General features: G+C 41.9%; 1 protein-coding gene across 2 annotated transcripts in view; it reads left to right on the plus strand.

Annotated features, from left to right (window-relative positions):
• The window catches only part of LIFR (LIF receptor subunit alpha), a 90,917-nt gene that overhangs the window by 28,490 nt on the left and 38,383 nt on the right, over positions 1–24,044 (plus strand). For both annotated transcript variants that reach the window (XM_075932518.1, XM_075932516.1), the window contains 9 exons: positions 2,954–3,109; positions 5,372–5,495; positions 8,066–8,217; positions 9,581–9,744; positions 14,381–14,555; positions 14,916–15,185; positions 18,408–18,537; positions 20,326–20,483; positions 21,528–21,673. In XM_075932518.1, coding sequence (XP_075788633.1) covers positions 3,028–3,109; positions 5,372–5,495; positions 8,066–8,217; positions 9,581–9,744; positions 14,381–14,555; positions 14,916–15,185; positions 18,408–18,537; positions 20,326–20,483; positions 21,528–21,673 — 1,401 coding nt within the window. In that variant the 5' untranslated portion in view covers positions 2,954–3,027. The remainder of the gene's footprint in view (positions 1–2,953; positions 3,110–5,371; positions 5,496–8,065; positions 8,218–9,580; positions 9,745–14,380; positions 14,556–14,915; positions 15,186–18,407; positions 18,538–20,325; positions 20,484–21,527; positions 21,674–24,044) is intronic.

The following is a 24,044-nucleotide window of genomic DNA, read 5'->3' on the forward strand; positions in this document are numbered from 1 at the left end:
TTTGATACTGCTAAAGTTCCTCAACTTTTTACTAAGGCAACTCACTAACTGTATTTTTTTTTGTTTGAAACACACACACTGTCCAAATCAGGGGACAAGGAGTAGGGTGACATAGTCCAATTTCATCCTCTGCCACCTCCTTCTTGTGTACTTAGGCAGCACCGACCACCTGCAGCAGCACTCTCGCCTTGATACCAAACTCTACTCCTGACTTGGTGCAGAGGGGAGGGATATTTGGAGAGTGACTCTATCCAATGCTCAACCGTTAGTGGCAGCTCCTGTCCCATGGGGCTGTGCTCAGATGTTGTGATCTCATGGCGTCACCACATCAGCCTAGATTCTGTCATGACAGAGGGTTGGCTGGGCCAAATTTGAGTGGCATTGTGGCCTGGCACCCAGTTTTGGCCTGGCCACTCATCATATGAGATCCTGGGTACCCAGTTGTAATGCCCAGAGCTGGGATCTCTCCTATCTCAGCAGGGACAGGAACCATTGCTGTGGGAAGAATGGTAGATGGGCTTACTCTGTACCTCCAATCCCACCCCTCCCGAGGTTTCCCTTCCATCCTGGGCCCTCAACCCACCTAGAACTCTTCCAGGACCCATAGGCTATGTCTACACAACAGAGTTTTTTCAGGAAAACAGCCATTTTTCCGAAAAAACTTCACATATGTCCACACTGCAGCCATGTTCTTTTGGAAAAAATCAAAAGAACAGAGGGTTTTTCTGACATTGTTAAACATGTTTCTACAAGGAAGAAGACTTTTTCCAAGAAAGCTCTTTCGGAAAAAGGCATGTGTGGACGGGGAAGCGGGAATTCTTTCGGAAGAAGAGGAAAAAGCACAGGTGCCTTGGTGCCCACTCTGTCCATAGTAATCACAGCTTAAATGTGAGATAGCATCCATTCAGTGTGGATGCTATCTTTCGAAAAAGCGGATCACTTTTTTGATGTGCTTTGGCAGTGTGGACACGCTCTTTCAGCAAAGATTTTTTTCAGAAGATCTCTTCTGGAAAAGCTTCTTCTGAAAGAAGCCTGCAGTCTAGACGTAGCCATAGTTTGTGAAATAGAGCTCTAAGGTGAGACTTGAAATTCTGTCACCTGGGACACTTTAAAAGTATGCCGCACAAATTAAGGAACTGGTTCTGTTCTGGATTTACAGGGAGATGAATTGGGAGCAAGTTGTATGTGCTTACGTCTTTTTCATCTAATGTTTTTGGCTCTTCAATATAATAAGGCCGTTTACTAGACTGCAACCATACTGTTTATAATTGTATTAAATCTTTTTATTTTCAAATCTTTCCAACATTGACAAAAAAGTGAATTTGTCCGTGCAGAAGGGGCAGAATGAGTGTTGGGGATAAGCTTTGCCCAACTTCCTCTTTGTGAGCAAAAACTGACAGAGGCTAATTATTAAACATGACTAAAGGTCAAACAAAGTTTGTTCCATAGAAGCTGCCAAACATTGAAAAGATAACTTGGTAAAACCCTCAACCCACAAATCTTAAAATAACATATTGTCCACTTGCATAGCCAAAAATGTAGATGGTCTTGACTTTTAGGAGGCTGACATAAAGTTGCAAAAACACATTGGTTAAGAAGTGACAACTGTTGGTTCCCTTTTGTCAGTGTGTGTGTTTTTTTTGTTTTTTTTTTTTTAAGGGGTGTGTGAAGGGGAAATGTTTTCTGCCCCTCAGGTACTTAGTCTAAATTGTACAGGACAGTCCTAACATAATCTACATTTAAACCTATTCCAGCATAAATCCTCCACTGGACAACTATACATAGAATTCAAATTTTACACATTCCCACAGTACTTGGTTATGTTTGAAAGTCCTCGTAAAAGAAATATGTACTATACTAAGAAGGAGTTGATTGTGGTGATGGAGGCTGCTTGGCAAGCAAAGAAAGGCCTGAGGCCAGTACTGAAGAAAAGTGGAGAAAAGAAAAGATGTGGTTAGGCAAGAGATTTGGGGGAAGTTTATAGGCAGAGAGAGAGGTAGGTACTAGGAGGAGATACTGAGCAAGAGATGTTAAAAGGAGTAAACAGTGAGTTTGAATCTTGATGCAAAGACTTTAGGTAGGTGGAGGAATATGAAAAAAGTGAGTCATTACCTTGTACCTATGTTTTGGAGAACCACATCTTGTCATTGGCTTTCTTGTAATTCACCTGTTCCATATTTCTCTTAGATTAACAAAAAGTCCCAATCACTAGTGCTTTTGGTAGCCTAGTATTTAGATGTTTCAATATGGACTGCATTTGTCTATAAGAAGAGCTGGGATGTCCATGAGCATGTTCTGCTGCAGTGCTTGTCTAGTTTAATTTGAGAAGTATTGATGACATCGGTTAAGAATGAGCTATTTTATTAGAAAGATTCCTCTGTATAACAATTTTAAGTTATCCTAACTAGATAAAGGGGAGGTTGTCAATGATTCGATGTGTCAGGACTCTCTTGCAGTGGTTCTTTTTCTGTGCAAAGGGATTCTGTGTAGTGCAATTTAGGGTTTGTTTGGGTTTTTTTAAGCAAAACTGCTTTTCAGTGGAAATTTGGATTTTCAGCAAAACTAGAGTTTCCATTGAAAGTGTATACTTTCCATGGAAAACTTCAAATCTTTAAAATAAATAGTTGGTTCTTCAAAAAAAAAATTTTTTTCATTTGTGTTGAAATTTTTCACAGGCGTGGAAAAAGTAACATTTTTGACTAGCTCTACTTTTGTGATTTTTTTTTTTACATTTGGAATGTTCACTCCCAGTTCCATATTTCTTTTGGAGTGATTTTTTTTTTGCTCTTTATTAACTTTTTATCCAAGCCTTTTGAAATTACTGATGCAGGTGTACAAGTAATACGGTGGACATTTCAGTCTTGTACATCTATAGAAAACTTGTATATTTTTGTGGCATAGCAGTGGGTGTCAATGATTTTAAAGAGATGATTTGTTTTGTCTTTGATTTCAGAACTGGCAAATTTATGTGGAAATGAAATTGATTCCTGCTTGAGGCTGCCATCCTAAATAGTAAATGGTAAAAGAATGTGGGATAATCCAAGTCTCCGATGTCGCCTAGCAATAGTTTTCTTATATTTGCTGAGTTTAATTTACAGTCAAGAGACAGGTAAGTGTAGTTTGATGATTTTGCTAGATTGCTTGCTTTTATGAGATGCGCATATTCTATAATTGTGCTGCATTTATTATATACTTAGGGTCAAATAATGCTGCCCCTCTTGGCATGAAAGATCTTAAGAGTAGAAATGCTGTGTCTAATATTTCATGCATCTTGTGTAGCCTTTAACACCATTGCAAAGTTGGTTGCTCCTGCCTCCACAATGGTGGCAATTTATATGTTCTGGTGTTGTTAATGATTATACAGCGAGTAGGGCAACAGAAACTCAGTTCTGCTATGCATAGGGCCTAAACACCATAGAGCAGTGCTGGCTAGGCTAGACTATATGAGAGAGTATTGTAAGTTTACTGGTGGAGTTGAGGGCTCTGGACACTGGATATATACAACTCCATTGGCCAAACACCTGCACACATGGGAGGAACCCATCATAGAAGGTCACAGTTACACATTGTAGAAGGTCTTATAAGCTATAAGAGAGGCCCTGGACCTGCTATTTAAGTATTCTGTCTTCAGCTTTAATATAGCAAATAGGATTCTGTTGCTCTCTGTTCCTCCCAAGTTCTCCTACACAAACCTGTGTAGGTACATTTGAAGTATTTGGATTATTAAGAACTCATGAAGCCAGATGAGTTTAATTCACCAGACTTACAACAGTTGAATTGTCCTTGTCAAAGCTGGGTGGGCTGCATTGTACACATCACACTCCATGTTAACAAGCTGTTTAACTTCCTGTGAGACTCGGATTTTCTTTTTAGAACAGTGGTGATGTGGCTAGCTATGAACTATAGTTTTTGTTCTTATGTTCATTGACACCCCTCAGACATTAAGGGGAATTGGCATTACCTCTTAGGATTGGGTCCTTTCATGGTACAGTAAGAATTTAGTTGACTCAGGCGTTAAACTAAATTAAAATAACAGAAACAAAGGAAAGTCTTCTCACATCTGTGAGTGGAAGGGGAGAACATACTAACAGGTTTATGGCTCTGAGCACGTAAATCTTCTGTGTGCCTCCCTTCATAGAGGCCAGGCTGCTGAGAGAACAGATCCCGGCAGAAGGGAGTCTGCTCGTTACATAGGGCTAAATTCTGATACCCTTATTCCTCTAGTGTAATATCATTGATTAATTGTGTACAGAACTATTCAGTGTCCAAGATTTTCAAAACAAAAAGTGACCTCAGTTTTTGGGTGCCTAACTTGAGATACCGTGGAAGAGACTTATTTTTCAGAGTGTGTTGAGAACCCATCCTCCTCCTCAAGAGGAGTACAGGCAGTCCCCGACTTACGCGGATCCGACTTACGTTGGATCCGCAGTTACGAACACGGACTGCGGGACCGTGCGGTCCCACCTCCCGTGTACTCCTGGACAAGAAAAGCTGCTCCGCGTCTCCCTGGTCTGCAGACCAGGAAGACATGGAGCAAAGCCGCGGAGGGGCTCTGGCAGCGGAGCAGCCCAGAGGCGCTGCGGCTGTCCCGCTGCCGCCGTCCTCAGAGGCTTTGCTCCCCGTCTCCCTGGTCTGCTGGTCTCCAGCAGACTAGGGAGACTGGGAGCAAAGCCGCGGAGGACCCGGGCGGTGGGATCGCTGTGCGTCTCGGTCCGCCGCCCGCGTCTTCCTGGTCTGCTGGGGGGGGGGGGCGCAGCTAGTACACCCTCCCCCCCCCCCAGCAGACTAGGCTTTTCTCCGTCGCCTGTGGCAGAGAAGCTGGGGCGCTGCCGGTTGGTCCCGCAGCGCCACTCTGGGCGCTACTGGACCAACCCGGCAGCATCCCAGCTGCTCTGCCCCAGGTGTCCCCAACTCAGCTGCTGCTGAAACTGACCAGCGCTGACTACAGGAAGCCCGAGGCAGAGTTGCTCTGCCCCGGGCTTCCTAGAATCAGCCGCTGATCAGTTTCAGCAGCAGCTGACTTTGGGACGCTTGGGGTTCTTAAGTTGATTCTGTATGTAAGTCGGAACTGGTGGTCAGTTTCAGCAGCAGCTGAATCTGGACGCCAGTTCCGACTTACATACAGATTCAACTTAAGAACAAACCTACAGTCCTTATCTTGTACGTAACCCGGGGACTGCCTGTACTTTGTAAGGTGTTTCTGTTTGTGCACTCAAAATCATTGGTCATGTCTTGATCTTCAACTATGTAATGGAAGTTTGAAAGTATTGTAAATAAGTGTGAGGTAATCAGTAAGATGTGTGTATCTGTAGCATCAGTCTGAGAGCATTAAATTGCTGCTATGTAAACTCAAGAGATGTTGCAATTTCAGGTTTTTCAGAAGCACTTCAGAATTTGAAATGTATCACACATGATTTAAACAGGACGACGTGTTCCTGGGATGCTGCCTCCAGTGGAAACTTTGGACTGACATATAAGATTTGTTATTGGGACAGGTAATTGTTTCTTCTTATCAAATTATGTAGGAATCATTGTTCTGCAATTCATATTCATGACCTTTGTAACATCCTGTGTTTCTCAGAGCATATCTGTCCACTAATCAGTTACAGCTCGATGGTGTCTTCTGCTCTGAATGTCTTCAGTTCTAAATTGGGCAATTGTAGGTTTCCCAGAAAATGATCTCTGTGTGCCAAAGATTCTCTTGTTAGTACACCCTGCTACTCCCTCACATTGAGTTGAGAGTTCTTTCTTCTGAGATCTGTGTGTGTCCATTTGGCCCTTGTTGTCTGTTTTCAAAAAGGATATCTTCATAGTGTAGGAAATGACTGAAATGTGTTCTGTGCTGAAATATTTGGGACCTTAAGTGTTAAGAATAAACCTGAAAATATCTTTAGGGAACTTAGATTACAGCTAAGTAAAATCCCATTTTTTTAACCAATTTAAATATTAAATCCATTTGAAGATAAATGCTTTTGGAGGAGAACACAAAATTGAAAGAACTTGTTTGAAATGGGGTAAATTTTAGATTTTTAAGATACACTAAAAAAGTTGCGGGGGGGGGGGGGGGGGGGGTTCAGCCACATGTGCAGAACCTTTGTGCATTCTATGTGTAACTCACCAGGATGAAAATCTGCCAATTTTTTGGGTCATGCACTAGGGATGAGGTTTTAAGACTTTTCTAGATCCTGACTTCTTTCCTGGTTCTGATATTCGAGCTATGCCTCTCTCCTGTGCGTAGTGAAGATAGCTCAGACTTGTTCATGCAGCTCCGGGGCTTGGTTGAATCTCTTCCCTGCCTCTCACACTTGGCTATAGTGGTATAGAGAGAGTGTCAGTTTAATGTGCTTACATTCTGTGTGTGTGTGTGTGTGTGTGTGTGTGTGTGTGTGTGTGTGTGTGTGTGTGTGTGTGTGTGTGTGTGCGCGCGCACACTGAATCCCCTCACCATCATCTTGTTTAGAGGAGCAAATTTTCTGGGATTCTGTCTCCTGAACAAGATCACCCAGTAAGCTGCTGTCTCTATTCCTTTTCCCCTTTGTCTGGTGGAGTGAGCATGCACAGAATGCTGTAAGGTGAGGAGACATTCTTGGGAGCCACTGAAAGGGAGCTCAGTAACAGCTAAATCCCATCCAGCAGACTTTCACCTGATCCTCTCAGTGACCAAGATCCCTTTGGAAATAATCTCTACATAGTGGGCAGGGTTAGTCGTCCTGAAGCACTTAAGACTGAGCCGGGTGCATTGGCCTTATCAATCTCCACAAACCACTTCAAAAGGGGAAGGCTCCAGGGTCCCATCTAAGCAAGTGATAGCTAATTGGCAGGAAGTTGGGCATTGTTATGACTTCTTCCTCTCCTCCCTCTCCACTCCCCCCAAGAGGAAGATCTGGAAACTTTCCAAGCTTTTCCCCGCTCCAGTTACATACAAAATGATAAGGAGAGTGGGGACTCAAGTCCAATCCTATCTATCAAAATGATGGTTAGTTATGGATAAGGCTAAGATTATATCATGGTTATTTGTAGTAAAAGTCACAGACAGGTCACATGCAATAAATAAAAATCCACAGAGTTCATGTCCTAATCATAACTTAACTGAAAATAACCAGTGAGAAGGGTTAGGCAGGGGGAAGAAATGGAGTCCCATAAGTGGGAAATGACATGCTGTGACACCCTCCTATCCCCATGCCTGCCATGGCGGGTTTAGGGCATGCAGCCCCTGCCACGCCCAGAATGTCATTGGGCTAAGGCCCATGGCCCCAGCTGCAGCCCCTGGCAGAGGATGCAGGGCGGAGGGCTGCAGCTTCCTGGTTCCAGCTACGTCCAGTTGCAGTGCCGGGACACACAGTGTTGCCTCCTGAAGCCCTAGAAGTCACAGAGGTCCAATAGTCATGGGATGTGTGACTGCTATGACCTCTGACTAGATAGTAGCCTTAATTATATGGGGCTAAAGTGTCCCAGTCATAGATCAGGGCTTCATTTTGCTGGGCATTCTGTACACACAACAGAAAGTGCATCCCCTGTGCCAAATAACTTACATTCTGTTTTACCCTCTTATTTCTCTATAGGCTAAGCCTCAAAAGGAAGCATCAGCTCTGTCTCCAAATGGGGATAAACATCCGCATCCCTACCACAAAAAGTTATAAGAAAAACACTAAGACAGAATGCAAGGCGAATAAAAGCTATTTGGTGGTGGTTGATAAAACACTGATTGGAGCCGAGTAAGGGGTTGGAATAGTCTTTTGAATAATAAAATGTCACAATTTTTCACTTTTTTTCTTTTGCCTGGAATGCCTTCCATCTCTGGTACCCAAATTTGGAACCTCGTCAGCCTGTGTTAGACAACTTGAAGGGACTTGTTTTTAAAGAAAATAGGGTGCTCAGTCAATCTAAAATAGCCAAAAATCTATCCAAATCTTGCTTCTTCTGACATTTGATTCTGTTCTCTCTCAGTTACTGTTCTGAGAAAAAATTGGATCTTTAAAGGTTTGCAATTTTAAATTTAGGAGAGAGCTCTCTAACTTCCTGATTCACGGAGAACTTGTCTAATTGTTCTTTATTATCATTTCAGTGAGTCCTCCTCTTCAGTGTGTATTGAAACTGAGGAAAAAAGAGTAGACATTCCCATCACAATTGGCTCCACTACCCTAGAGATAACCACACTAAATGCTTCTGGAACTACTTTAGCTACTGAAACAGTTGTATTGCATGAGAAAAATGTTTGTGAGTATCAAGTTCATGTTTAATGGCTTTATATGAACACTTAACTATAACATTCTGGAAATGCATACGATGATTTTATAGTTTTCTTTGGCAGCATTTCCCTGTATGAAGAGCTGCTTTTGTTGAGATGCCGAACTCCCCTGTGCTCCACCATGCACAGGCATTTTTTTGCTGAATACATAATATGGTAGCCAAATATGATATTTGATACCATAATAGAAAACAACTTACTCTCTCAGGCTAACTTGTTTGGGAATCTGGTGGGAGAACTATGTTTTCTAAAAAAACTATCAGTGATAATTCTCACCTTGAAGTTATTTCCTTGTACCACCACTGTTTGAGCACCATTTATCCCCACACTTTCACAACATTTTAGGGGACTCAATATCTTTCTTTGTGTCTCTTGTTGCTACTAGGACCACCAAAAAAAAGTTCTAGAACAGGGTGGTCTTCCCTGTAAAGCCCCTGAGCTGGTCAGCCCTGTTTAATTAGCTCCACCTTGCAGTACCTCTGCTGAGTGTAGTACTTAATACGGGAATAAGCCCAACAATTAGGGCTGATTGTGGAGGAAAGTAGCTGAGCTAGTTTATGGCTAGAGAGCAGAGCCATAGGACTGAACTTACTGCTGATGTGGGACCATGGAACAAGGTCCTGTTTCTCTTGCTCAGTCATCTGCCCTAGACGTGTACCCACATTGGAACAGTCACTTGGGAATGACTGCTATAAATAGCCATTTTTAGTATAGGAATTGGGAGGGGGATCCACTAATTAAAGCAGAGATGGGAGAAGCAATTAGAATGTATTTTTCCCAGCGTGGAATTGTGCAGAGCAGTCACCCTTCACGAAAAGCACCATGAGACCTTAGTGGCTAATGGGCCTCTCTTTTATCTCATATGACGAGGTTCCACTCCACAAGAGCACAGTACTTCCTAATGAACATGGGAAGCATAGTTACTTCATTCACAATTTATTATTTAGATCTTGAGACTCTGACAGTCTCATTTATATAGATACAATAGGAAGAGGGGCTAGGATGGGGAGGAGATTTTCTCAGCCAGTCATTGACAGAAAGCTGTGGGAAAGAGGAGTGTGTTAGAGCAGCTTGGTAGAGTAGGATACCAGCCCTGGTCACACCTAATGCAGCAGAAGAAACCAATACAACTTCAGAGGACATGTGTGTTCTTGGGAAATTTCCCACCTGAGGAATGGCAAGTCTCAACCCAGCTTACTTAATGAGACCATACTTCACATTGGTATGGCTGTGAGCCAGTTCATATCTGCAGCTATTGAACATCTGCAGGCACTTTGGCTGATCATGTTATGTAATGATTTTGAAATGTATGCTTTTTTCTTTCTTTTCAAGCATTTATTCCTCTCACCCCCCAAATTCTTAGTCTGAGTCCTGACTTTTCAACTTACACATTATATCTGGAGTGGAACGATAGTGGCTCAGTTTTCCAGTATGAATTAGATGCCCACTGGCAGATTCAGATTCTGCGTAAGGAAACAATGGAGACAGTGACACTAGTAAGTCCTCTTTTAGCTTTTTTATGAAAATGCAATCCCTCCCCACACACATTTTGGAAGGGGCACACAAGCAGCAGAGTTCAGAAAAATGTGGACTTGGAACTTGCATATCATGTTATATCTAGGTGGTGCTTATTTTTAATTAGTGTTTGAAAACATCATCGCACTAAAATAACAGAAAGTGATAGAGGCATGGCATAGCTACTCCACTTTCTACATGGCACTCACAGCTTCAGCAATTTTTGTTTAGAGCCTCCATTTAGAATCAAGTGAATTTTACTGTTTCCTTTTCCTGTTGTCATAAGAGTTGTGCAGATATCTTATGCCCATTAATTACTCCGCTTGCCTGTTCTGGTTTCAGAGTACTGCAAACCATTGCATGATGTCATGGAATCATGGGCGAGCCCTCTCATACTCTAGGCCCGGGGATGGTTTGTCAGTTAAATTCAATGTGCATAACTTGGCTATGACTGCCATGTCTGTACCAGAGAGATAGCATGATAAAAAGTGCTCTTTAAATATCTCAATAGGTTGTGGTTTCTCAGTGCTAACAGGATTGTTAGTTAGTAGAATGGGGTTAAGGTTCTTGTCACTGGAGAAGATGATTGGGAGGGGAGATTTTTCTAGTTTAGTTACCCTATCATCAGAATAGCCACAGAACCTGAAACCCAAAATCGGGAGTTCTCAACAGGCTCCAAAACAAATCTTTTGGCTAACCATTTATCCAGTCATGCAGTTAATTTAAAAGATTAATATTTTCTTCCTAACATCTTCTTTAGGATGACCTATATTGCTATGCAACCCAAAGCACTGCTTGACAATTCTGTTTTAAATGATAAATGTAAAATTTTCTATAAACAAGCCAAAACTAAATACATTAGTGAACATACTGTAAAATTTTCATCTCAGAAACTTGCATAACCTTAAATTCTGCTTTGTTCAATTTTACGTTTTAAAAATATTTTGTATAAAATGTGGTAGGATCATAACAATGACAATTAGAATCACAGAATCCTAGAGCTGGAAGAGACCTCACAAAGTCAAATCTAGCCCCCTATTTAAAACAGGACCAACCCTAACTAAATTGCAGTGTTTGAGATTCTTACAAACGACCATAAGAAATTAGTTTACCATCATTATGGAAAAGAATTAATTTAAAAAAGAAAACATCCAGTGGGTCTTATTTTTTTTTTGAGTCTATGCTGCAGGTGTACATTTTCCTTATAAATATAGTATTTCATTGTTTTCTACTCCTGATTGATCACTGCCTTAAGTGTGCTAAGAGTGCTATTAAATAGTCAAGTTTCTGTGCTCCTTTTGTTATCTTCAAAAAGGAGATTCCAGATCAAGTGAAAACCCCTGAACTTTCCTTTCAGAGAAATAAAAGCTTTCTTCATTAGTGCTATTTCCTAGGTTCCTCAAAACTGAATTAAGTATATTGTATTGTAGTATATGAAAGATTTCTGTTTTTCAAATGGCTGATTATTTTCCTTGGCAACTAATGCACTACTCTGCAAATATGGTGCAAGATATAAAGTATTGTTTTAATGTCATGGATTAAACAAACATTTGGAGGATGGTAGTCCTGCACGTGACTTTGTTCTATAATAAATTTGAAAATATGTGCAGTAGGGGTTGTAGATCATTGCAATTACTGATAAGAAAAGGCACATTATATTGCCAGGTCCATTTCCTGTCAGGTATCTTTGTGGCCCTTGTATCTAGATGCTGTAACTATTAAACCATTGGTACAATATTTAGTTTGGACTAATGCATAAGGACCTCTTATAGCAAACTCCTGCTTATATGAACGGTCCTACTTTAGAGAGTCTTGTTGCTGTTAATGGTGCTGAATGAATGAGTAGCGAGTATTTGCAGTAGCTGGTCATAAATTTTGATTCTTTCAACGTAATTAATAGGTGTTAAATGCTTACCTTCATTCTTTTCTTGTATTTCAGTATACAGGCAGTCCCCAGGTTACACAAATATGAACGGGGCTTTTCTCGTCCCGGAGGACGCGGGCGGCGGGACCGCCCAGATGCGCCGTGGTCCCGCCGCCCGTGTTCTCCGGGGCAAGAAAAGCTGCTCTGCGTCTCCCTGGTCTGCTGGGGGAATCCCCAGCAGACCAGGGAGACGCGGAGCAAAGCCACGGAGGACTCAGGCGGCGGGACCGCGGCGTGTCTCGGTCCCACCGCTCGCGTCTCCCTTGTCTGCTAGTGCGCCCCCCTCCCCAGCAGACCAGGCATTTCTCGCGGACGCCTCTGGTAGAGCAGCTGGGGCACTGCCGGTTGGTCCAGCAGCACCGCTCCTCAGCACTATTGGACCAACCCGGCAGCACCCCAGCTGCTCTGCCCCAGGCGTCCTGATTCAGCCGCTGCTGGTCAGTTTCAGCAGCGGCTGAATCAGGACGCCTGGGGCAGAGCAGCTGGGGTGCTGCTGGGTTGGTCCAGTAGCACCGAGGAGCGACGCTACTGGACCAACCCAGCAGCACCTCAGCTGCTCTGCCCCAGGCATCCCCAAGTCAGCTGCTGCTGAAACTGACCAGCAGCTGATTCCAGGAAGCCCGAGGTGCGGCGCTGCGGGGACCTACCCGGCAGCGCCCCAGCTGCTCTGTCCCAGGTGTCCAGATTCAGCTGCTGTTGAAACTGATCAGCGGCTGATTCCAGGAAGCCCAGGGCAGAGAAAATCTGCCTCGGGCTTCCTGGAGTCAGCCGCTGGTCAGTTTCAGCAGGGGCTGAATCTGGACGCCAGTTCCAACTTACGTACAAATTCAACTTAAGAACAAACCTACAGTCCCTGTCTTGTATGTAACCCGGGGACTGCCTGTAGATTGTAAGCATGGACTTACTCAGATCATTAATTGCTCTTTTAAAACAACCAAACCAACTTAGTTCACATAGTGGTCTGATGTTAAAATTCTGTCATATTATTCTTTTCAGAAAATCCACAAGTTTGTGATGCATCACATCACAGATAAGATGGCATAGAGTGAAATCCTGGCTGCTTTTGAAGTCAGTGGAAGTTTTGCCATTGCCTTCAGTTGGACCTGGATTTCATCTAAAGAGCTCACAACCTAATTACAAATATTATGCCATGACAGGAGTGACAAAACAAAAGTGAGAGTTCTGAGGAGGACACTGATAAGTGAGAGACATCAGTGCTATTGGGGAGGAGGAATGACAGGCAATTCAAGACTTTAAAAAGAGAAATAATAATTTTAAGAAATAGTGATCATAGATTTACATTTCATCCATTATTGACATTTCGTAATATAAGGAAAACTTAGCTCAGTTTGTTGAAGTAGAAAGACAAAAGCTAACTTAATATAATATTACAAATTTTAAACAGTGAGAATACTCTCTTAAAGAAAACAGCACTGAATAATAATACTTCCTGTTTTATGTTTGTGTCCACTTTGTGTTCAGTCTTTTATGTCTATGAAGGTAGAGTAGACACCTACAACATAGAAACATTTCATTCTAGAGTGAATATCTAAAAAAAGAATATCTTTTAAAAAATAAAAGAATATGTAAAAAGAAAGCAAAATGTTTGTGATAAAGTTTTTTATATCTGAATACCCTAGGTAACATTTTTTTTTAAATTCACATAGCACCTTGCAAAATGGATGTGTGTGTTAGTTTGTATTCAGAAATGCTATCAGTTTTTCTTGACCCTATTGTACTTTGTGGGATCAGTTCCCTAGCTGAACTACATTTCCCATGATACAGAGATGCCATAGACTGCCATGATGCAGTGTGGCAGCTCAATTAGAAGGGAGTCTGTGGTACATGAGATATTGATCCAGGTAGGGAGCCTGGCACATGAAGTAGAATGGGGCATGAGAGACTAGGCCAGCATTTCATATTTTACAGTTTTCAGTTGAAACTTTTGCCAAAACATTGAAATTTACTTGAAAAACTTCAGCAGATGTCAATTTTTTCATTACTTTTGGTGGTGGGTTGGGGTAAAAATTTTCACAGAGGGAAAAGCACAGTTTCTAAGTACAGTAGACTTCCGATAATCCGGCACCTTTGGGACCCAGGTGATGCTGGATTATTGGATATGCCGGACTATCGGGAGGTACTCTGGCGGGGGGCTGTGATGGGTCTGCCGGGACCCGCATTGCATCCAGGGGAGTGGGAACTCAGCAGGGAATGGCGCAGCGAGGAGCGAACCCTACGCCATTTTGCAGGGAGGCAAAGCTTGCAAGCGGCGGCGGCGAATAGGGGGCGAGAGGCAGGCATCTGCTTCAAGAAGTTGTTAGTCAATTACAGTACCGCCGTGTGGATCCGCAGGTGACAGGCTCGCAATTTATCTTTTCTCTACTCCCTCCGGCGGGGGCCAGGAGGCAGGGAACGGTGCGGCAAGGGGCGAACCCTCTGTCATTTTTCAGGGAGGCTTGCCTCTCACCCCCTCTCTGCCGCTTCCGCTTGCATCTGCATCCACCCAGCAGTACTGTAATTGACTAACAATTTCTTGAAGCAGCTGCGGGTTCCAGTTGGTGCCGAACTATCGGGAGTGCTGGACCACTGGATGCTGGACAATTGGAGTTTTACTGTAATACTAACTAATGTAGCATGTTGAAATGCTTGTAATGTCTATCTTTGTGAGAGCTTTTTGTTGTTTTTCATTTTAGGTGAATTATGATTCGAAATTGACTGGTAAAGACACTATTCTTTCTTGGAAATGGACATCTGATATACCTTTGGAGTGTACTTCACACTATGTGAAAATTAGATGTTATATTAATGAATCGTATTTTCATGGTAGGAAGGAATGGAGTGAATGGAGCCCAGTTAAAACAGTTCCTGGTATGCTTATTTTCTTGCATGTTGTCCAGAATTTAGCTACTTCTAAAACTGGACTGAATTCAAAGTAAACATTGAATAATATTACCTTTTAATTTGAAGAGTTGATAGATTATTGTGGATCTTGTGAGCCTATTTCAGTTACATATTTAAAGATATGTAAAGTGTGGTCATATGGTTTGAGTTGGTGAAAATTGTTTAAAATAGATTTCTGTACATTTTGCAACATGGTTTTTTTATGCATAACACGGTAGTCTGAGCACTCCTAAGCTGTGTAAGCATTGACTACCTCAATATATAAGAAAGTAATCTTACTGTGTTATAAAAGTTATTTGGTTTATGTATTATTTTTCTTCTTTCTAGGAAAAGATAATGAGCCCAATAGCGCTGAGGTTTTTCCTCAGGACAAAGTGGTACTAGTGGGTTCAAATGTGACATTTTGCTGTTTATACAACGAAGGGGAAAGTATACAAGACATGAAATATGGATCAGAAAGTTATCCAATCCTTCACCTCAGCAAACAGAGCAGTGCAATCAAAGTGCAGAATGTCAGTGCTTCAATTTCTAGTGGGACAAATGTATGGTGCTCGCTGCCAGATAACAAAATAGCAGGAACAGTATTATTTGTAGGACGTAAGTATACAATACCCGTACTGAACTGAAGTTCACTATGGTTTATTCACATTGAGAAAATCAAACTAGAACATGGAAACTAATGGTATTGTGACTCCAGCTCTCTTGCTTTAAAACAGTGGCTTAGTTTGGCCTGCCTGGCTTCCAAGGATAGATTACATTTTGGAGCTTGGAGGAACTGTTTGGTTTTAATCCTAATAACCCAGATAACTCCCCAAATGCTCCCATGCCAAAGTGATAAGGATGCAGTATAAACAGAATAGAATTAGATAATCTCCACTAGAACCTGGCGGATCAAAGCCATCATGTCACTATTATTCATGATCATGGGGAGGACAAGAGGAGATGCCCCAGATCCGTCAAACTTGTGATGAGATTATGTGGGGTGGGAGGAGAGAAAGCTGCTGAGAACTCCCTCACCCAACTGAGCATAGAGGGACAAGAGTAGAATATGCGAAGCCTCCACTATCCAAGAGGTTAGATGAGCATTTCCATTCTCAACTTCCTGCTAGCCAAGTGAGTATATCAAAATAGCAATTTTATATCATTTTGTTGATCTCTGATCTCTGAAGAGGGCAGTGACTGGCATGTGACAGAAGAAGACCCTCTCCTGATTTTTTTTTTGGGCTGTCAAGAGGTAGTGACTATTTATTCACAAGTAAAATTAATACCACTCTTATTTTAGAGGCTTCTGCCCATCATATATACATAATTCCCTGCTTTAAGTGTAGAATGTTAGCAGTGAAAACACTGACACTCAGCAGAAACTTCAGAGGGTAGCAAAGTTAGTCTGTACAGGATAAACTTAAAAATCAACAAATGGTCTGGTAGCACTTTATAGACTAACAAAACATGAAGATGGGATCATGAGCTTTTGTGGGCACAGCCTACTTCTTCAAATCTGAAGAAGTGGGCTGTGCCCACAAAATCTCATGATACCATCTACATTAGTGTTTTTTAATTATGTTCCAGGGAACACTGACGTTCCATCAACAACTCGCAGGTGTGCTGCGACCTCTTCTTTGTTTTTATCTTTTTTTTATCTGACGACAGGTTTTTTTTGTAGAAAATTTTCATAGGTGTTCCACATAAAAAATATTGTTTGGTGTTCCATGGTCTCAAAAAGTTTAAGAAACACTGATCTACATGTTTTGTTAGTCTATAAAGTGCTACCAGACTATTTGCTGTTACTTAGCAGAAAGTTTTTGTGATTGCCAAAAGCGTTATCTTCTGCCTGTTGTGATTCAGTAGTCACTTGGCAGCCGATTGCTTGAACATTAGCTATTACACTTAAACTAGGGATTGCACTGCAAAGCCCTAGAATTTCAGATTTGATTCTGAAAAGGTAAATAATGGGGCAAGAAAGCCAAGATGTAAAACCTCACATTACCAGCATTTCCTTCTGAATGTTACTTGGTGTTAAACTACCACATATACATAGGGATGTGTTCAAAGTGGCAGGTTGATTGTTGAACTTCCCTCTCTGGTGCACTAGTTTTTGGGTGCCTTGTGGTAAAGAATCAAATTTAAAATTTGTAGTTTCTCATGGAAAATATTCTTTTGAAAAATGAATGGAAATACTTCAGTCTATTTACGATACCAAATCATTTGTTCCTTGTTTTAGGGTCAGAAGGTTCAAAAGCCTCCTACAAACATAATTACATCTTAAAACAAAATATTGCTAATATTTAGTTCATTTTTCCTCTAACAGACAATTTGAGTTCTTTGTTTTCCCTCCAGTAGCTGCGGGTAATCACTAATATCTCTAATAACATAGTGCAGCTCCTTGCCAGTTTAAAGTGTGGGAAAATAAACACCATCTTAAACTAGAGATTGGCAAGTAAGCAGAGTGGCAATCAGTTGTTCAAATAGATGACTTTAAATGCTTTTAAAGGTGTGTGTTTTTAGTCCTTCAGTCTGTACATTCTGTTACTGATTTTGAATCTTAAGTGATTAAAATGCTTTTTTTGTATTCATCTAATATACTGTCCAAGTCCTATGGAACTTTTAAAATGGAGACCTCTCTATGTAAATATAAGTCAAGGATACACGAAATACTGACTGTGGATCAGTGACAGTGCAGCATACTCAGGGTTGGCAGATGTGTCCGTCCTTGAAGATCTAGTATATTTAAGCTACCTCATTCCCAGCATTTTATAAACTCCTGTCTCTCATCTTCCTATTCTGTGAGTCCAGCAAGACTGAGATGTAGGGGAAAGTGAAAAGATAAGAAACCAGATGGAAAACAGGGGAGTAGAACAGCTCACTGTCTGTATATTGGACTGTTTATACGTGCTTCAGAGCTGTTAGTTTGAGTACCTACACCTCTGGTGAGGTAAATACTCTTCCCCTGGCACATTAGACCTATATTCATTGGGTATGCTCTCATCGCTAATAATCCGAATGGAGATATCCTTACTACTCACACCAAACTAATCCTGCGTGTAGCCCTTCCATCCCACAGTGGCCAGAAAGAAACTGGCTTATTTCCATCACAGCTGCTCAGCCTACCTACCATTTCTGGTTTCTAGGGAGAGTACGACATGTCATTCTGCAGTGACTAGTCTAGAATGCCTATGCCAAGGATTATGGTCATTGCAGGGCTGGGGTGTAGAGTTGAGGAACAAGATGAAATGAAAATTGCGGATGAAGACTTGTAAATTATCTTGGAGGAGGATGACATGTGGTGGTCTTAAAAAAAAGTATTAAAATAAAACACAGTGTAGTGCATGTACTAAGAATGTAATATTTAATGTAGTTCACTTGTTTGAATGAATTGTTTAAAAGACTCCTAAGCAGCAGCAAGGCCAGCAGCTGCCAAAACACGACACACGATCTAATAATCTTCCTAAGTTATTTGGAGGCAAAATTGTGCAGTTCGGGATCTCTGAAACATGTCTTATAGAATAGTATAATGCTCATAGTTCAGTGCCCTGATCCTGCAAACACTTCTGCATGTGGTTAACTTCAAACACAGGAGTACTCCTGTCTAAGTCAAGCATTAGACTGTGGAGACTGTTAATGTGCTTAAAATGAAGCATATGTGTAATTGTTTGCAGATTTGGGGCATAATTGTAACCGTATATTTATGCTATATATTCTGGAAACAAAATAATACTTTTCATCAGTTAATAGATGTCCAAGCAATTGTCTGATCTTTTATATTATATCCTGCTCTGTGAACATGCAGGGTGATTGTTTTGTTTTCCTTCTCTGCTACAGATGCCCCTGATAATCCACAAAACCTAAACTGTGAAACACGTACCTTTATTAATATAACATGTAGCTGGAATCCAGGCAGACCCACTGAACTCTATGGGCAACGGCAAACAAAGTATATTTTATTTGAAAGGTAAATCACTTTCATTAGGAAGGATTAAAGAGTTAAAATACAAATAGGTACATTATGGCTTTTTAGGATACTGACTAACTGCTGCATGGCCTCTTCAGTCATGAAAACACTCCACTTAAATACATACAAGAAGACAGAACTAATTTTTAAATGACTTCAAGACAGAATCACATGATTGCAATATAGTGTTGCAATAGTTCTGTGATTGTATAGTTACGATTGGGGCACATTTCTTTTGAGACATTTGATGGGTTTAGTTTTGTTATTACTTACTAGGGGGCTGCACCCCCTGCTCACTAGGCTTGCCAACCCCCCTCTCTCTGGGGGGTAGGTGTCTGGCTAGAGGGGAGGGGGAAGAAGCAGGTTGGGGGCAGGGTGTCTGGCCAGGGGGAGAGGGCAGGAGTGGGCTAGGGATAGGTGTCTGGCCAGGGGGGAGGGAGCAGTGGAAGGGGTGGGAGAATTGAGAGGGTCACGTCAGGCTCAGATGGCGGAGGGGACCCAACCCCAGCAGTTCCTCCCCAGCGGTGCAGTCTCCCAGGGCATGAAGTAGGAACCAGAGCTGGAGCAGCCCATGGCTGGAGGTGATGGTGCCAAGGCTGGCCACAGCAAGCAGCTGAGAGTTGAGGTGGGTGGCGGCACGTGTATGCTGGTGACGTGATGAAGTCATTCTGGCATTCTGCAGGGAAAAATAATTTATATATACAGAGAGAGATTATTATGGTAGCATCCTCAGTCCAGGATTCAACTGGAGTAGGCTCTATATAGACATGACAAAAGAAGATCCCTGTCCTAAAAAGCCTAGGACCTAAGTGTAAGACTGTGAACAATAGGTAGATAAGACAAACAGGTGTGGGAACAGAAGGAAACAATGAGATTGGACTGGTTAACACAAAAACCAATAGTCACAATGCCTAGCATTTGTAGAGGACTCTCAAGCCAAGCTCTCATCCTTCTGAGTGCACAGTAAGTTTCTGCAGTCCCAAATATATGTCACAACCCCTAAAAGCCTCCATTAGTATGGAGGAAAGTGGTTGGCTGCTTAAAGAGGGCACTCTCTACTGTACTCTGTGCTTCGCACTGGCTTTGTTTGTTTCAGATGCATCTCAAGGGTTTTTTTATCATATAAAAATCTAAATAATTTGTGTCTTGGCTACCTGATGGATTACATCACTCTTTGTGTGGCTCAGAGGTGCCTGAAAGTCAACTGAGGCACACAAGGTGGCTGACCATAGTTTAGATGGGAAGAGGCTGGTGATAGGTCATCGTTAGTGCAAATACCTTAGCGCTAGAATCTACTCTCTCTGCTGGGTTGGCTAGTTCCTGATTCTGGAAAGCACTTAAGCAAATACTTCTGTCCCATAAAAGGTTAAGTGCTTAAGTGTTGTGCTGAATATGGATACTTTCCTTATTCAGGATTCTAAAGCCCAGTTTTAAAGGACTCTCTACAGAATCTGTCTGTTTTTCCAGGTTTCTGAGGAGGTAAGGGTGGAAGTAAAAATTAAAGTATAAATGAAGTAGGTTGTGCTAGGGAGAAGGAAAGTATATTCTCTTGGAGCTGGGAGCCATGGATTTTGTGACTAGTGCCTGTCCAAGCTACACTGTGGCGTTAAATTGTGTGTACTTTGCAGTGCAACATGGGGTAGGCAAATAATGGCACTGCATTAACTAAGTAATGCAATAGTCACATGCCCTTCATTCCTTGTATCCAGTGAAGTCTATACTAAGAAGCTTCAGTGCTGTTGAATAGGTGGCTTAGAAATTAAAATTAATCTCTTTTTCAATTCACAGAATATCCAGAGAAAATGTTACATGCAAAAAATTGAATAAGAAACATCGCTGTGACTTCCCAGTGCATACCAATCAGAAAATCTACAGTTTCACACTAGTAGCTTCCAATCCTCTCGGTCAAGCAGAATCATCGCTCTTAATTGATGTAAATCAAAGAGGTGAGCATTAAGTGGGGCTCAAGATGGTTAATGCAACAGATGATAGCTTATTTGGGCACTAATTATGGAATGTTGCATTTGTAATTATGTTTGCTTTATTTTTTTCATTGTTTTGGATTATCTGTATTTGGAATTAAGTAAAAATGCCCCTCATTCTCCCCCTTCCCCCCCTTCCCCCCATATGTGTGCTGAAGACAAGCAGGTAAGGATGTGGTGAGATGGCAGTTCTGCACTGCAACCATATACCCAGTACCCTTAGCCCCATGTTAGGAGAGGAATCTTATGCATGCCCCAGTAACTAGCTACATTTCTGTCATTTACATGGCACATAATTTTTTAGTCAATTCTAATAACTAAGTGCTACTTATTAGGACCCAAACCTGCACCGTTCCTATGCGTGGCCTTTACTTTCTGCACTGAGAGTAACACTGGGAATGTTCTCAGCAGGAAGCAGAGAGGATCTGTGGCCAGTATTCAAAGATTAAGGAAGGAAATGGTGCATTATGTAACATTGCCTGCCAAGTTTTGTAGGATAGATGTTCTATATTTTTGTCCCATTTTCCAATTGCTAATAAGAGTGTAGGTGGTTTTGTTTAATTTCCTGTTTGATCAAATACTGATATGATCTTTTGAAATGGTCACTGGGATCTTTGAAATTGTAGGTACTTTGTAGTGAGAGCAGTAGCAATTAACAGAAATAATATTATGCTGTAACTTACTTTAACACTTAGGCCCATTATGTCAATTACGGCTTCTGACTAGAATAAAACTATTTCCATGAGTCTCAAACAAAATTTCAGTATGGACAAAAATTACTTGGTGGTGTGCTTTCATCACCAGATACTAATGTGTATTGTTCGGGTTTTTTAATAATGCCCAGCTGTCACAATACTTGTCAGTATGATGAATATTCTTTTGTTTGTTTTTTGACTACTTTAAAAGTAACATTTTTCTTACAGAACTGAAAATAATTTTAAAAAACCCTATTCTTTATCACCTTTAAAAAAATTCTAATTGGTTTTCTTTATTAATTTAATTTTTCAGTTCATCTAGGAACTCCTGATAAATTCACCGTGAACACTAATAGTTCAACAAGTGCCCATCTGTCTTGGTATATACCTGGCAACTATATTCAAATAAGACTTCTGTGTCAAATTGAAATTAGCAACAGTAATTCAGAACAACAACTGGTAAGTATTATATTAATGTAATTTTGCTCTGCTGAAATGCTAATGGCTTTATTTAAATTCCTTTCTTTACAATTTTCTTTACCAAGAAAAGAGAAATTGATAGGTTATGCTGTTTATTGAATACTGTATTAAATATCAGAAGTCTAGCTGCTAAGCATGCAGAGAAGCACCAATTCTGCTTACTTCCAGAGTATATTGGTAAATCCTAACAGGCAAAACTAAAGTAGTGTATTGAAACATTGCAAAGCATTACAATTAGACGTAATATTTTAGTTCTGTCATAATTTTTCACAATTGCTTTTCTGAAGATGTCTCTGTTTAATTGCTACTCTCAGGAGCTACTCTTTGGGAGCTAGGCAGCTCTTATGCACACAGTATCATATACTTTTCCACTCCATTTACTTTGAGGTAGTTTTTAAGATTCCAGGCCTGACATTTCCAAGTCACTGTTAGAGTTGGTGTAAGTGGAATCTTCTTACTTTGTATGTGTTTGTCAGCTCTTTCAGCAACTTGCTATTGCAATCTGTAGATGAGGTTAAAACTGTAAGAGGGGAAGAATTTTCCCACTGATAGTGATGAGCTGTTTGTGTCCATAGATACCTGTTGAAGTCTTCTACATCTGTAATTTAGAGAAAACAAAAAAGTACCTGCTATATCAGGGGTCTCAAACTCTACTTGGAACCAGTGCTAGTCCTCAGATCCTCCTAGTGGACATCCCCTCTCCCCCGGCAAAAGCTTTGGGGGAGCAGAGGACTTCAAAAGGCCCCCTGCACATCCCACGGCCTTTCCTGCTGCCCCTGGGTGATTTAACTCATGGGATGGTTCCCCATACTCGTTAGCCCATGGAACCCTGGGCAGCCTGGGCCTGGCCTGGCAGCAGGGATTGCTGTCCCCTTTGCCCCCCCCCCCCCCCCCATGCTCACTGTGGCAGCAGGAGCTGTGAGGAAGCAGAGAGACTGGGAGAGGCTGAGAGAGTGTGTTGGAGCAAACTTTTTCCTTGGTGTGGAAAAGTGAATAAAGAAGAGTTGTTTATTCCTTCCATAACACAAGAACTAGGGGTCACCAAGTGAAACTAATAGGCAGCAGGTTTCAGAAAACAAAAGGAAGTATTTCTTATTGCTGTGCACAGTTAACCTGTGGAACTCTTTGCCAGAGGAGGCTGTGAAGACCAGGACTTTCACAGGGTTCAAAAAATAAAAACTAGATAATTCGTGGAAGATAGGTCCATCAACTGCTGTTAGCCAGGATAAGCAGGAATGGTGTTCCTAGCCTCTGTCAGAAGTGAGAATGGGAGACAGGATGGATCTGTTCTGTTCTGTTTATTCCCTCTGGGACATCTGGCATTGGCCACTGTTGGAAGACGGGCCACTGGACTAGATGGACCCTTGGTCTGACCCAGAGTGGCTGTTCTGTTCCATCTCCCCATGGCTCCTGCTGCTGTGGTGAGTGCAGAGAGCCCAACCCCTGTTGCCATCCTGCACCAGGCCCCCTAGTAATCCTGAGGCTGTATCCCTCAGGGGCTGAGACTTGGAGGAAGTAGTGCCATGAGGGGTTAGGGCAAAGCAGAAGGGTTGGAACAGGGGCTGGGTTTGGGGGAAGGGTACAGATATACACCCAGGCCACAGGAACTGGTGTGCAGGCCAGGTCGTGGAACTGCTCAGGCCATAGATGTCCTGCTGGGCCATCAGCAAGGTTCCTCTAAGCTGAGCAACATGGCCCTGCAACTGCTTAATGAGCCCCCTCTCAAGGCTGCTGCGTATGAAGCTGCCTAGTTGGGGGGAGTGGCACTTCCCCCTCAGTGACAGGGAGGTCCCTTCCAGTTCTATGATTCTATGACAGCAGCAGCTTCCTGCTCAGCAGGTAGCTCGCTGCTCTGTAGCTGGGGTAGCACATGCAAGGACTTTCCTTCTCTGCTTGGTTAGAAGTCACCCAAAGCCACTGCCCATGTTAGTCCCCTACACTGCTGTTTTTAGCACACTGACTCGCGCATCTCAAAGTATAGGCTCTCTCATCTCAAAGTATAGGTGTACCCTAATTTGAAATGTTTTATAGCCTTCAGAGAAACATTTACGGTCCCTTGCAAAGCTGCTGTCTTGTGCTGGCAGCACAAAGAAATTTATTATTTGGACCCTTTTTAAAGTTGAAGAATATTATCTCTTCATCTTTAAAAGCTACAATTGCGCAAAAAAAAACCAAAACCACCAAACACACACACACACCACACTGTCACTGCGAAACACCTGAGAATTCAGAAAGTGTTATGGAAAAAGAGTTTTTGTTATCTCCTGGAGCCTTATCCACAGCCTGCTATAGCCAATGGAAAACACTTTTTTTTGGGGGGGGGAGCAATGTCTGAGTTTTTGTTTTTTAA

This window comes from Pelodiscus sinensis, chromosome 6, assembly GCF_049634645.1.
Source record: "Pelodiscus sinensis isolate JC-2024 chromosome 6, ASM4963464v1, whole genome shotgun sequence".
Classification (NCBI taxonomy): Eukaryota; Metazoa; Chordata; order Testudines; family Trionychidae; genus Pelodiscus; species Pelodiscus sinensis.